At 44.1% G+C, this 13,516-nt stretch overlaps 1 protein-coding gene and 1 non-coding gene across 6 annotated transcripts in view; both read left to right on the forward strand.

The window, feature by feature from the left end:
- Positions 1-13,516, forward strand: part of ZNF609 (zinc finger protein 609) — a 237,994-nt gene that overhangs the window by 209,656 nt on the left and 14,822 nt on the right. For all 5 annotated transcript variants that reach the window (XR_001818891.2, XR_001818892.2, XM_017508055.2 and 2 more), the window contains exons 4-6: positions 5,615-5,702; positions 7,936-10,276; positions 12,195-12,561. Coding sequence is in view for 3 of the 5 variants with exons in the window: in XM_017508055.2 (XP_017363544.1) it covers positions 5,615-5,702; positions 7,936-10,276; positions 12,195-12,561 (2,796 nt within the window). In the remaining 2 variants the exon portion in view is untranslated. The remainder of the gene's footprint in view (positions 1-5,614; positions 5,703-7,935; positions 10,277-12,194; positions 12,562-13,516) is intronic.
- LOC119468165 lies at positions 5,887-5,993 on the forward strand. The gene has a single exon (XR_005196803.1). It is a non-coding gene; the product is annotated as a U6 spliceosomal RNA (small nuclear RNA).

Raw genomic sequence — 13,516 nt, forward strand, 5'->3', positions numbered from 1 at the left:
AAAATATAAAAATCACCTGTGCGTGGTGGTGCACACCTGTAGTCCTGCTACTTGGGAGGCTGAGGCACAAAAATTGCTTGAACCTGGGAGGAAGAGGTTGCAGTGAGCCGAGATTGTGCCACTGCACTCCAGCCTGAACAACAGAGTGAGACTCTGTCTAAAATATAAATAAATAAACAAAAATAAACGTGATTTAAAGCTGTAAATATTCAGTTAAGATAATATGAAAACATCTAGCACATAATAGTTTTATTTTTCTTTTCTACTTTATTTTTTGAGATGGAGCCTTGCTCTGTTGCCGAGGCTGGAGTGCAGTGACACAATTGGCTCACTGCATCCTCCACCTTCTGGGTTCAGTGATTCTCTTGCCGCAGCCTCCTGAGTAGCTGGGACTACAGGCACCCGCCACCACGCCCGGCTGATTTTTGTATTTTTAATAGAGATGGGATTTCACCATCTTGGCCAGGCTGGTCTTGAACTCCTGACCTCAAGTGATCCACCTGCCTTGGCCTCCCAGAGTGCTGGGATTACAGGTGTGAGCCACCGCACCCAACTGAAAGATTTTCTTCTTTTTTTTGAGACCGAGTTTCGCTCTTGTTGCCCAGGCTGGAATGCAGTGACATAATCTCAGCTCACTACAAACTCTGTCTCTTGGGTTGAAGCATTTCTCCTGCCTCAGCCTCCCAGGTAGCTGAGATTACAGGTGCCTGCCACCATGCCCGGCTAATTTTTGTATTTTAGTAGAGACGAGGTTTCACCATGTTGGTCAGGCTGGTCTCAAACTTCTGACCCCAGGTGATCCACCCACCTCAGCCTCCCAAAGTGCTGGGATTACAGACACAAACCATCGCTCCTGGCCAAGTTTCTCTTATTTTTAGAGATGGCGTCTCACCCTGTCACCTAGGCTGGAGTGCAGTGGCACAGGCATAGCTTCACTGTAGCTTTGAACTCTTGGGCTTAAGTGATCTTCCCACCTCAGCCTCCCAGATTGTTGGGACTTCAGGTGGGCACCACCACAACTGGCTAGTTTTTATTATTTATTTATTTGTTTGTTTGTTATTATTATTATTTTTTTTTTTTTTGTAGAGACAGGTCTCACTGTGTTGCCCAGGCTGGTCTTGAATACCTGGCCTTGACAGATTCTCCTGCCTCAGTCTCCCAAAGCACTGGGGTTCCAGGCGTGAGCCACTGTGCCACACTCATAATAGATGTTTGATGAATGTTTGAATCACAATCCAATGGACTGTTCTGCTTAACCTGGTAAGGCTGAAAAAGAAGAATCCAACTTACTAAACCAAAGTTCTCTCCTGCCCTAATTTTCTTAGAATGAAACTTCTTGGATAGGATAATTCTTTTTTTCCCTTTCTCTTGCCTGATTTGGTTTTATGATAAAGCACCCTAAATTTTGATTCCAAAGAAAACAAGGGCTAAATAAGGTCTTATTATTTTTTTTTTTATTTAAAGATGAGGTTTCACCATATTGGTCAGGCTGATCTCGAACTCCTGACCTCAGGTAATCCACCCACCTCAGCCTTCCAAAGTGCTGGGATTACAGGCGTGAGCCACCACGCCCGGCAATAAGGTCTTATTTAAAGCCACAACCAAGTGTTCAGGACTCGAGTCCTGATACTCCATAGTTTCGTCTAAAGCACTCCCTTTGTATTTATTTCTTAAAAGCCTACTCTAAGTTGTCGAATTTACTAATTTTATAATTTATTTCTGTTTTAATCCTATATTATTGATTAAAAATCTGAGATTTGTAGAAGCTATGTGACTTGTTCAAGGTTACACTATAACAAAGCCAAGATTTGCACCAAGGTTTTCTAACTCCATATCTGGTGATCTTTAGACACCATCTTATGTCAAAGAAGAAATGAGTAAGGCCGGCCATGGCGGCTCACACCTGTAATCCCAGCACTTTGGGAGGACGAGGCTGGCAGATCACAAGGTCAAGAAATCAAGACTATCCTGGCCAACATAGTGAAACCCTGTCTCTACTAAAATATAAAAATTAGCTGGGCGTGGTGGCACGCGTCTATAGTCCCAGCTACTTGGGAGGCTGAGGCAGGAGAATTGCTTGAACCTGGGAGGCAGAGGATGCAGTGAGCCGACTGCACTCCAGCCTGGTGCCTGGTGACAAAGCAAGACTGTCCCAAAAGAAAAAGAAGAAGAATAAATGACTATAAGTGTGTTGTTAGACATAGGTCCTAGAAGTGCCAAATCAGAAAGTATTTATTAGTGTGTGACCAAAGACAAAAGGATAATTCCAGATCCCCCACATTTATTGTCTTGATACATTCCATAGAAAATGTGCCTTGGGGCTGGGCGTGGTGGCTCATGCCTGTAATCCTAGCACTTTGGGAGACCAAGGAAGGAGGATCACCTGAGGTCAGGAGTTCAAGACCAGCTTGGCCAACATGGTGAAATCCCATCTCTACTAAAAATACAAAAATTGGCCAGGCACAGTGGCTCATGCCTGTAATCCCAGCACTTTGGGAGGCTAAAGTGGGCAGATCACAAGGTCAGGAGTTGAAGACCAGCCTGGCCAACATGGTGAAACTCCGTCTCTACGTTAAAAAGAAAAATTAAATTGGCATGGTGGTAGACACCTGTAATCCCAGCTATTCGAGAGGCTGAGGCAGGAGAATCACTTGAACCCAGGAGGCGAAGGTTGCAGTGAGCCAAGATCGCGCCACTGTACTCCAGCCTGGGTGACAGAGCAAGATTCCATCTCAAAAAAAATATATATATATATATGCCTTGGAAGTTCCAATAAGATGACACTGGGTTCAGACTTTTAACACATCCCCTCAGTTCCAAACACATAGGAAGAAGTAAAATATAATAAAGAGAAAACCAAAGAACATATTTGTGTTCAAAGCAAAACAGCCATCTCCATGGATTAAAAACAGAGTTAGTTAGCCCAGGGGCAGTGGCTCATGCCTGCCTGTAATCCTAGCACTTTGGGAGGCCACGGTGGGCAGATCACCTGAAGTCAGGAGTTCGAGACAAGCCTGACCAACATGGTATAAAACCCTGTCTCTACTTTAAAAAAAAAAAAAAAAATTATCGGGACGAGTGGCACATGCCTGTAATCTCAGCTACTCGGGATACTGAGGCAGGCAAATCACTTGAACCCAGGAGGTGGAGGTTGCTGTGAGCCAAGATCGTGCCATTGCACTCCAGCCTGGGCAACAAGAGCGAAACTCTGTCTCAAAAAGAAAAATAAATAAATTAACAGAGATGCAAGTCACTAGAAGTGATGCTGAAGCTGTGGACACTGGCTGACCTCTAGATTCTGGGAACAAAGAATAGTACATGAGAGGTGATTTCTGAGGGGTAAATGGATACTAAAAATGCTCATAGACTAAGAATGTGAGGCCAGGGGAGTAAGATGATAACCCCCAACCAGCGTTATGAAAGGAGGCTTAAAATAGTTAATTGAGGAGTGGAGGATGGAAGCTTTAAGGAGTTGGGAAGGACAGTTTCAAGCTGATTCATTATTAGAATATAACTGTGATATCCTAAATTTCACTGTGGCATAGGCCATTTGAAGACCTACTGGACTGAGTCCTTAGGGGACCAGAAGAAAGAAATTGCAAAGTCATGACACAGAGAAAGGGGAAAAGGTAAAAACAAAAACATCCCACTCATTCTAAGGCGCAAACCAAAATGTTAATAATAGAAATCTAATTTTAAGAAAGATAATCAATAAAAATTAACCAGGACTTCCACTTCAGAGAAGATGGAATAGACATATTTTTCCCTATTCCTCCCACTAAATACAACTAAAAACCCTGGAAATTATATATAAAACAAATATAACAAGACTGTGAAAGGTAGAAGAAAGAAGACAGACCAGCTATGGGCCTCAAGACGTTAGAAACAACATGGTGATGAGTTCCCTGGGTTTTCTTTTTGTCTCTAGTATCCCAGAACCATTGGAGCTAAAACTGAATATATTTAATGGTAAAAGACTGAATGGAGCCAGGTGCAGTGGCTCACGCCTGTAAACTCAGCACTTTGGCAAACGGATTGCTTGAGCTCAGGGTTTCAAGACCAGCCTGAGCAAAATGGTCTCGACAGCGGAAGATCCAAGGGTTTGAGCCCAATCTGGAAAACATAGTAAGACATTGACTTTAAAAGAATTTAAATGCCCCCCCCTCAAAAAAAAAAAACCCTATATAAAACATAATTTTTCTTTTATCAGATTAGCAAAGAACAAAATGAGAACACCATGTTGCCAAAGGAAAAGGGGAAGAGGTATTTCTTGGGCTACTATAAATGGGTATATGAATGAGTACATCTTTGAGGCAATTTGGAGGTGGCTTGGCAGTATTTATCAGGACTCCAAATACAGGTGCGTTGTGAATAGCAGTTTTACTTATAGGAATTCATCTTACAGGCATATTCTTACAGATAAGATGAAACATTTGTAAAAGATTGTTCATTGCCATTTATTTCTAATAGCAGAAGATTGAAGCAACCTAAATGTCCATTCAAATGCAGCCACTGAAAAGAATGAAGTAGCTGTCTGTCTCCACATATGGGATGATCCAAAATATTTGGGTACTTTGAAAAAGCATTGTGCAGAACATTGTGTATATTGCTACCGTTTAAGGAAGAATGTATAAACATTTGCTATATATGCATATAAAATACCTGTGGAAGACTTTTGGATGTTTCTACATAGGGAAACTAGAAGACCAAAGAACAGTGACAGAAAGGACACTTCATTTTATATTAGGGTTTGTTGGGGATTTTTCCTTTTTTTNAATGTACAGTTGCCACCATATGGTATACTACACACACACACATATATGTATATGTACTTTATTTTAATTTTTTTTAGAGACAGAGTGTTACTCTGTTGCCCAGGCCGGAGTGCAGTTGCACAATCTCAGCTCACTACAAACTCTGCCTCCTAGGTTCAAGTGATTCTCCTGCCTCAGCCTCCGAGTAGCTGGGATTACAGGCATGCGCCACCATGCCCAGCTAATTCTTGTAATTTTAGTAGAGACGAGTTTTCCCCATGTTGGCCAGGCTGGTCTTGAGCTCCTGGCTGCAAGTGATCTGCCTACCTTAGCCTCCCAAAGTAGTGAGACTAGTAATGGGCGTGAGCCATCACACATGGCAAAAAAAAATTTTTTTTAATTATCCAGGTTTGGTGGCATGGTCCTGTGGTCTCAGCTACTTGGGATGCCAAAGAGGGACGATCACTTGAGCCTCCACTCTAGCCTGGGCAACAGAGCAAGACCCCATCTCCAAAAACAAAAATAAAAATAAAATGTGTCTTGACCAGACCATGAAGTCTTTTAAAATATATATATATATATATTTTTTGTTGTTGTTGTTGTTGTTGAAGTATTTTATTTATTTTTTTTGCAGACCATGAAGTCTTTACAACTGTTACCCATCCTAAGGGGCCTCAGTGGCATTGTAGGCAATTCCTATGGAACTATTCTGGCCCAGTCCTCCAGTCCTAATTGTCCCATTGGTACCCAGAGCATCTCCTAAACCCTCTTATAGAAGTCAGAGTGCTGATCCAAAGAACACTCTTCTCAATGGCAAATGGGATGGGTCTTGTCTATATCTGTGTGCTCTTATTTTCCAGGGATGTTGGTGGTAAATGTAACATGGAGGAACAAGACATATGTAGGTACACTTCTTGACTGCACACGACATGATTGGGCACCCCCAAGGTAAGCACTTACAGCTATTTAGTTTATATTAGTCTGAACCACTCTAATTGGTGGTCTCTTGTACTTTTATCCTGCTAGAATTATACACACAACTTTTAAAGGATATAATGGTGTAGATACCAGGGAAAGTACTGTATTGACATTCAAGAAGACTGAATGAATTGTGTATTAAAGTGTTCAGGGGGTGCTCACTTCAACAGTACATATACTAAAATTGGAACAATACAGAGAAGATTAGCATGGTCCCTACACAAGGATGACATGCAAATTTGTGAAGTGTTCCATGTTTTTAAAATTAGGGGGAAAAAAAGTAAAATGTTCAGGGGATATGTTGTGGAAATGGGGAGAAAATCCTATTTAAGCCTTTGTCTGGAATTATTAAAGTCACCCTGAGACCAAAGCCATAACATCCAACCATGAGTGAGCAAACATTCACTGATGGTAGCTATTCCTCAGAAATTTGAACTCAAGAAAATTTTTAGTTTTATAAACTCTACTAGAATATAGGGGTTTCACAATGACCTTTTCATGTTGCAATTTGACCTTTAGATGGATATTTCAGTTAATGGTACTGTATAGCTTGTTCCTAATATTAGTGCCCAGTTTGTCAGGGTTTGGGGAACACAAGCGCTGGGGGTAATTTACAGCTAACGTAAGGTAATGTCCTAGGAGCTTACCAATTAATGCAATTCCCATGCAGTCACAGCTTCCTTTATTGAATTATATTCATTGAAAATGATAGCTATTGGGGCTGGGCACTGTAATCCCAGCACTTTGGGAGGCTGAGGCAGGCGGATCACCTGAGGTCAGGAGTTTGACACTAGCCTGACCAACATGGAGAAACCCTGTCTCTACTAAAAATACAGAATTAGCTGGATGTGGTTCTACATGCCTGAAATCCCTGCTACTTGGGAGGCTGAGGCAAGATAATCGCTTGAACCCAGGAGACAGAGGTTGCAGTGAGCCAAGATCATGCCACGCCACTCCAGCCTAGGTTAACAAGAGTGAAACTTCATCTAAAAAGAAAAAGAAAATGGTAGTTATTATCTGGACAGTTGTTTTAGAAAAAGTTCGCCCGTTGTTTCCATGAAGCAAAGATGGGCAGAAATATCCCAAGGAAAGGTATTTTAAAATTATTGATTCCATACCACTTTTTTTTCTGATGTGATTATGCTCTACCTAGGGTTATTTATGCCTCCTAATTTTCAGAGATGCTGGGCCAGGTCTCTGGAGGCTTAGACTTTTATAAGACTGTATTCAGACCATAATAGTGGCCCTGTTAAGAATCAGAAGCAGATGAGCCAAAACAAGTTTGCAAAGTTCTTTACACCCTCCCTTTGCATTTCTGAGAAACCTATTGGAAGGACTTATTTCTGCTTTGGGCAGACAAGAATCCAGAGAGATGGGAGCTGAGTAAGTAGGTTGATAACAGGGAAGCAGTAAGTAGCTTTACAGTAGGACTGTTCTGGGAACCCAAAGGAGATGTTTGACAAAATTTGCCTTTTTTCTGCAATAGCTATGGTTCCTACTATCTTAGAAACAACCTACTCCAGTTGCCCCCTGGGACAAGAGAGTCAAAACCATCTTTAGATCTACAAGGGAACCAATCTTAGCTAAAGGTTTAATTCTAGGAAGTGTTTTAAGCTTCATGAAAAGCCACTTTAGGGCCTATGAGGAATGACCCCTAGGTACAGATCTCCAGACATTCAAAGAACTCACGTACTCTTGGTTATATCTGATGTTTAGGGAACTCTTAAATGGATAGGTACTTTGTTCTTCCTTTCTATATCTTCATGGTGAGGTATGTAGGAAAAAGGCATTGGGCTAAAAGTAGAGCTAGGGTCTTATCGTACACTGCCGTTAGTCAATGATGTGACCTTGGACAAGCCACTTAGCATGCCTGGCCTCAATTTCCTGGATGATCTCTAACATCTTTTCTGAAACCATGACTATGGGTGCATATAGGAAATGTAGACATGACTGTTTGTCTTATGGAACAAACTCCGCACGGCTTTAGAGGTAAATGTTGGGGAATAATATGTAGCTAGCAGGCAGATAGCATCCCAGGAGTTCACCATTTAGTGCAGTTCCCAGTCAGAATTTCTTTTAACAAATCATATTCGTTGAAAATAATAGTGTTCATCTGGATAGTTCTTCTGGAGTCTACAGCCAAACTGGTTTAAAGATGTTTTTTCTTCTTAATAATATCCTGTTGTGTTTATCCTTTGCCAAGGTTCTGTGACTCCCCGACCAGTGACCTGGAAATGCGCAATGGTCGGGGTAGAGGCAAACGCATGCGTCCCAACAGTAACACACCTGTCAATGAGACAGCCACAGCCTCTGACAGCAAAGGGACCAGTAGCAGCAGCAAAACCCGAGCAGGAGCCAATAGCAAAGGCCGTCGGGGCAGCCAGAATTCTTTGGAGCATCGCCCACCTGCCAGCAGCACTTCTGAGGATGTCAAGGCCAGCCCTTCCTCAGCTAATAAGCGGAAAAACAAACCTCTTTCAGACATGGAACTGAATTCTAGCTCAGAGGACTCCAAAGGGAGCAAACGTGTCCGTACTAATTCCATGGGCTCAGCCACTGGCCCACTCCCTGGGACCAAGGTAGAACCCACTGTTCTGGACAGAAACTGTCCCTCCCCAGTCCTGATTGACTGCCCCCACCCAAACTGCAACAAGAAGTACAAGCACATCAATGGACTTAAGTACCACCAAGCCCATGCCCATACAGATGATGACAGCAAGCCAGAAGCAGATGGGGACAGTGAGTACGGAGAGGAACCTATTCTCCATGCAGATCTTGGGAGCTGCAATGGTGCATCTGTCACACAGAAAGGTTCCTTGTCCCCTGCCCGCTCAGCTACCCCCAAAGTTCGGCTTGTAGAGCCCCATAGCCCTTCTCCTTCAAGCAAATTCAGCACAAAAGGCCTCTGTAAGAAAAAGTTGAGTGGGGAAGGGGACACAGACCTTGGGGCCTTATCCAATGATGGCTCTGATGATGGACCCTCAGTGATGGATGAAACAAGCAATGATGCCTTTGATTCTTTAGACAGGAAGTGTATGGAAAAAGAAAAATGTAAAAAACCTTCTACTTTAAAACCTGAAAAGATTCCTTCCAAGAGCTTAAAGTCAGCCCGTCCCATTGCCCCTGCCATCCCCCCGCAGCAAATCTACACCTTCCAGACAACCACTTTTACAGCAGCGAGCCCAGGCTCTTCCTCAGGCTTGACTGCCACAGTGACGCAAGCCATGCCCAACAGTCCCCAACTTAAGCCCATTCAGCCCAAGCCCACTGTTATGGGAGAACCATTCACAGTCAACCCTGCCTTGACTCCAGCCAAGGATAAGAAAAAGAAAGACAAAAAAAAGAAGGAATCTTCTAAGGAACTTGAAAGTCCTCTGACCCCAGGGAAGGTATGTCGAGCAGAAGAAGGCAAAAGCCCATTCAGGGAATCTTCAGGAGATGGGATGAAAATGGAGGGTCTCCTAAATGGCTCATCAGATCCCCACCAAAGCCGACTGGCTAGCATCAAGGCTGAAGCTGACAAGATCTACAGCTTCACGGACAATGCCCCCAGCCCTTCCATTGGAGGCAGCAGCCGCCTTGAAAACACTACCCCTACTCAGCCCCTAACTCCCTTACATGTAGTGACCCAGAATGGAGCTGAAGCCAGCTCAGTCAAAACCAACAGCCCTGCATACTCTGACATCTCTGATGCTGGGGAGGATGGGGAGGGCAAGATAGACAGTGTCAAATCAAAGGACACTGAGCAGTTGGTTAAAGAAGGGGCTAAGAAAACTCTTTTCCCCCCTCAGCCTCAGAGCAAAGACTCACCATATTACCAAGGCTTTGAGAGTTACTATTCTCCAAGTTATACACAGTCCAGCCCAGGGGCTCTGAACCCCAGCAGCCAGGCAGGAGTGGAAAGCCAGGCCCTAAAGACTAAAAAGGATGAGGAACCTGAGAGCATAGAAGGGAAAGTGAAGAACGATGTCTGTGAGGAAAAGAAGTCTGAGCTGAGCAGTTCCAGTCAGCAGCCCTCAGTCATCCAGCAGCGTCCCAACATGTACATGCAGTCCCTGTACTACAACCAGTATGCCTACGTGCCCCCCTATGGCTACAGCGACCAGAGTTACCACACCCACCTTTTGAGCACTAACACGGCTTACCGGCAGCAGTATGAAGAACAGCAGAAACGGCAGAGTTTAGAGCAGCAGCAGCGGGGAGTGGACAAGAAGGCAGAGATGAGCCTGAAGGAGCGGGAGGCAGCACTCAAGGAAGAATGGAAGCAAAAACCGTCAATTCCACCAACTCTCACCAAGGCCCCCAGCCTGACCGATCTGGTAAAGTCAGGACCTGGCAAGGCCAAGGAGGCAGGGGCTGACCCAGCCAAATCAGTCATCATTCCCAAGTTAGATGACTGTTCAAAACTCCCTGGCCAGGCCCCTGAAGGCCTAAAAGTGAAGCTGAGTGATGCCAGCCACCTAAGCAAGGAGGCCTCTGAGGCCAAGACAGGTGCTGAGTGTGGTCGACAGGCAGAGGTGGATCCAATACTCTGGTACCGACAGGTAACTGTTGCCCTGGGAGGAAGTGGAAATACCATATGATAATCTTTCTGTCTTCCTCAAAAATAAGGGCTGTCCTTATGTAGGCGTTCAATAGAATTGAGGTTAGCAGGAGAGATGTATAATTTTAAGGATTCTTTACCTTTGTAAACCACTTTAATGTTTTTATTTTAATTTTGATTATTACTAGTTTTTCTTAGTTTCTTTTTTTTTTTTCTTTTCTTTTCTTTTTTTTTTTTAGACAGAGTTTCACTCGTGTTCCCCAGTCTGGAGTACAATGGCGTGGTCTCAGCTTACTGCAACCTCTGCCTCCCAGGTTCAAGCAATTCTCCTGCGTTAGCCTCCCCTGAGTAGCTGGGATTACAGGCATGCACCACTATGCCCAGCTAATTTTTTCTATTTTTAGTAGAGTTGGGGTTTCTCCATGTTGGTCAGGCTGCTGGTCTCAAACTAACAACCCCAGGTGATCCGCCCACATCAGCCTCCCAAAGTGCTGGGATTACAGGTGTGAGACACCATGAACAGCCTACTATTTTTTCAAGATGGAGTCTCGCCCTGTTGCCTAGGCTGGAGTGCAGTGGTATGATTTTGGCTCACTGCAACCTCCGCCTCCCAGGTTCAAGCTATTCTCCTGCCTCAGCCTCCTGAGTGGCTGGGATTACAGGCACATGCCACCACGCCCAGCTAATTTTTTTTTTGTATTTTTAGTGGCAATAGGGTTTCACCATGTTGGTCAGGCTGGTCTCGAACTCCTGACCTCAAGTAATCCAGCTGCCTCGGCCTCCCAAAGTGCTGGGATTGCAGGCATGAGCCACTGCACCCAGCCAATTTATTTTTATGTTTTTGTAGAGACCAGAGTCTCTGTTGCCCAGGCTGGAATGCAATGATGTAGTCATAGCTCACTGCAATTTCCAACTCCTAGGCTCAAGTGATCCTTCTACCATCACCTCCTAAGTAGACAGGACTATAGGTGCATGCCACCATGCCTAGATAATGTTTTAATTTTTTGTAGAGAGGGGTCTCACGGTGTTGCCCAGGCTGGTCTTAAACTCCTGGCCCCAAGCAATCCTCCCACCTCAGCCTCCCAGAGCACTGGGATTCATATAATGTTTTTTTTAAAAAGCACTTTTGCATTCATAATAGGTGGTTTTTCCATTTGACAAGAAGAGCCCAGACAAGTTAGCTTAATTTGTTTAGGGTTACTTGAGATCTCACTAGCAGAGTCAGGATTAGAACCCAGGTATCTCGATTCCCTTTCCAGTGTTTCTTTCATTGTTTGGTTCCTATGAAATGAGTTATTGATGGTGTCTCCATTTTTCAGAGTAGATCAAAAGTATATTACTGTTACTGAGTTTCTTTAACAAGGATTTTATAGATTGAGTTATAACTAGGAACTTGGAATCTCGTATCTTGCTCTATGCATGGGACTTCTGTCTTCCCTTCCCTCTTTGTATAATAGTTATGCCTCCCTCCTCTGACCTGAGTGGCACTTATAAGCTTTCCACCCCCTGAGTTTGCTCTGAAGAAGTGAAACAACCTAAACATCTTAGAAGGGGCAGCCTTCTGCCCTATTCTATTCTATTCTATTCTATTCTATTCTATTCTATTCTATCCTTCTGTTTCAGTCATTTCCCCAGAATGCATGTTCTCACCTAGAAAAGATCCACTGATGCACAGATGGATTTTCCTTTTCTCTCCCTGCCCCATCTTGTTCCCTGTGGGCGGGTGCAGAGGTAGGGGCAGGGGCTTTTTAAGCAAAAGCAGGCAGAGTTGGATTATAAACAAGGTCAGTAGAGGCCAAGATCCTACTCTGCCCCAGGTGTCTGGTAATTGTCTGCTCTGGTGGTTCTAATGAGACCTTGGGCTTGAAATATATCTCTTATCTGTATAACACCCAGTCATTGCTCTATGATTGTTGTAGGAAGCAGAGCCCCGGATGTGGACATATGTTTATCCTGCCAAGTACTCAGACATCAAGTCAGAGGATGAACGGTGGAAGGAGGAGCGGGACCGCAAATTGAAGGAGGAAAGGAGTCGGAGTAAGGACTCTGTCCCCAAGGAAGATGGGAAGGAAAGCACAAGTAGTGACTGCAAGCTGCCCACGTCAGAGGAGTCTCGCCTTGGGAGCAAGGAGCCTCGGCCAAGTGTCCATGTGCCTGTGTCCTCCCCGCTCACCCAGCACCAGTCCTACATCCCCTATATGCATGGCTATTCCTACAGCCAATCCTACGACCCCAACCACCCCAGCTACCGCAGTATGCCTGCTGTGATGATGCAGAACTACCCAGGTACAGCACCTAGTGCCCGCCGCTATTCCATCCACTGGACAGGGAATGAAGCACAGATTTCACATCCAGAGTTTTCTTGCTCAGCCCTAAAGCATATTAAGGCTCACTTAGATGACAGCCCTTTTTTCACTTAGTTGTTCTGTGAGGTGGCCACCCTAACCCATAGCTCCTTGAATCACCCATGATAGTCTGTGTGAACTCCTCTCCCTTTCTCCAGCTCAAGGACTGCCTCTGTAGTCAGTTTTCATTGCCAACTAAAAGTAAAACTCCTTCTCTCTCTATCACTCCCGTCTCCCCTCAGCTGGAATTTGTAAACCATATACTCCACATTTTGCAGTATGCTAGGCACTGTTGGGGGTACAAAAGAACTAGAGCCATTGAGTTCCTTCCACTCCCAGAGCTTACAGCTTAATCATAGCAGAGAGACACATAGAACAAACAGAATGCAGGCCAAACGATGCATGGATTCAGTTGCAAGATCATGTTCACCTGTCAGGTAAGAGCAGTTTGAAGTCGGACTTGGGGGAAGTCTAGCTAGATTCAGCTTTTCTAAGATAAGCTCTTTATAGTGTTTAAATTTTTTTTAACTTATTAGAAGAAAATGCTTTTTACTCTCTGATTTATATTGCCCAGTGAGCCTTGTGGGGTGCTTCTGGGGCAAAAGGGCATTTCTTTAGCCTCACTCCTTAGAGCTCCCAGCTTCCTACAGCAGCCTAAATAGTCTCAACATTCTGGTGACATTACTATAAAGCACACTCTAAATAGAAGTAAGCTTTTCAAACAGAATTAGGAAATTGTCCTACCCTTGAGGCATTCCTTTATCCCTGTCACCCACACCTGTCTATATAAAAATCATAGTTGCATTTGTTGAGTGTTTTCCCTGAGCCAGGTGCAGTCCTCTGAGATTTATGCGCATTATCTTTTTTTTTTTTTTTTGAGACAGAGTTTCGCTCTT

The sequence above is a fragment of the Cebus imitator genome, unplaced genomic scaffold (assembly GCF_001604975.1).
Source record: "Cebus imitator isolate Cc_AM_T3 unplaced genomic scaffold, Cebus_imitator-1.0 Scaffold386, whole genome shotgun sequence".
Lineage (NCBI taxonomy): Eukaryota > Metazoa > Chordata > Mammalia > Primates > Cebidae > Cebus > Cebus imitator.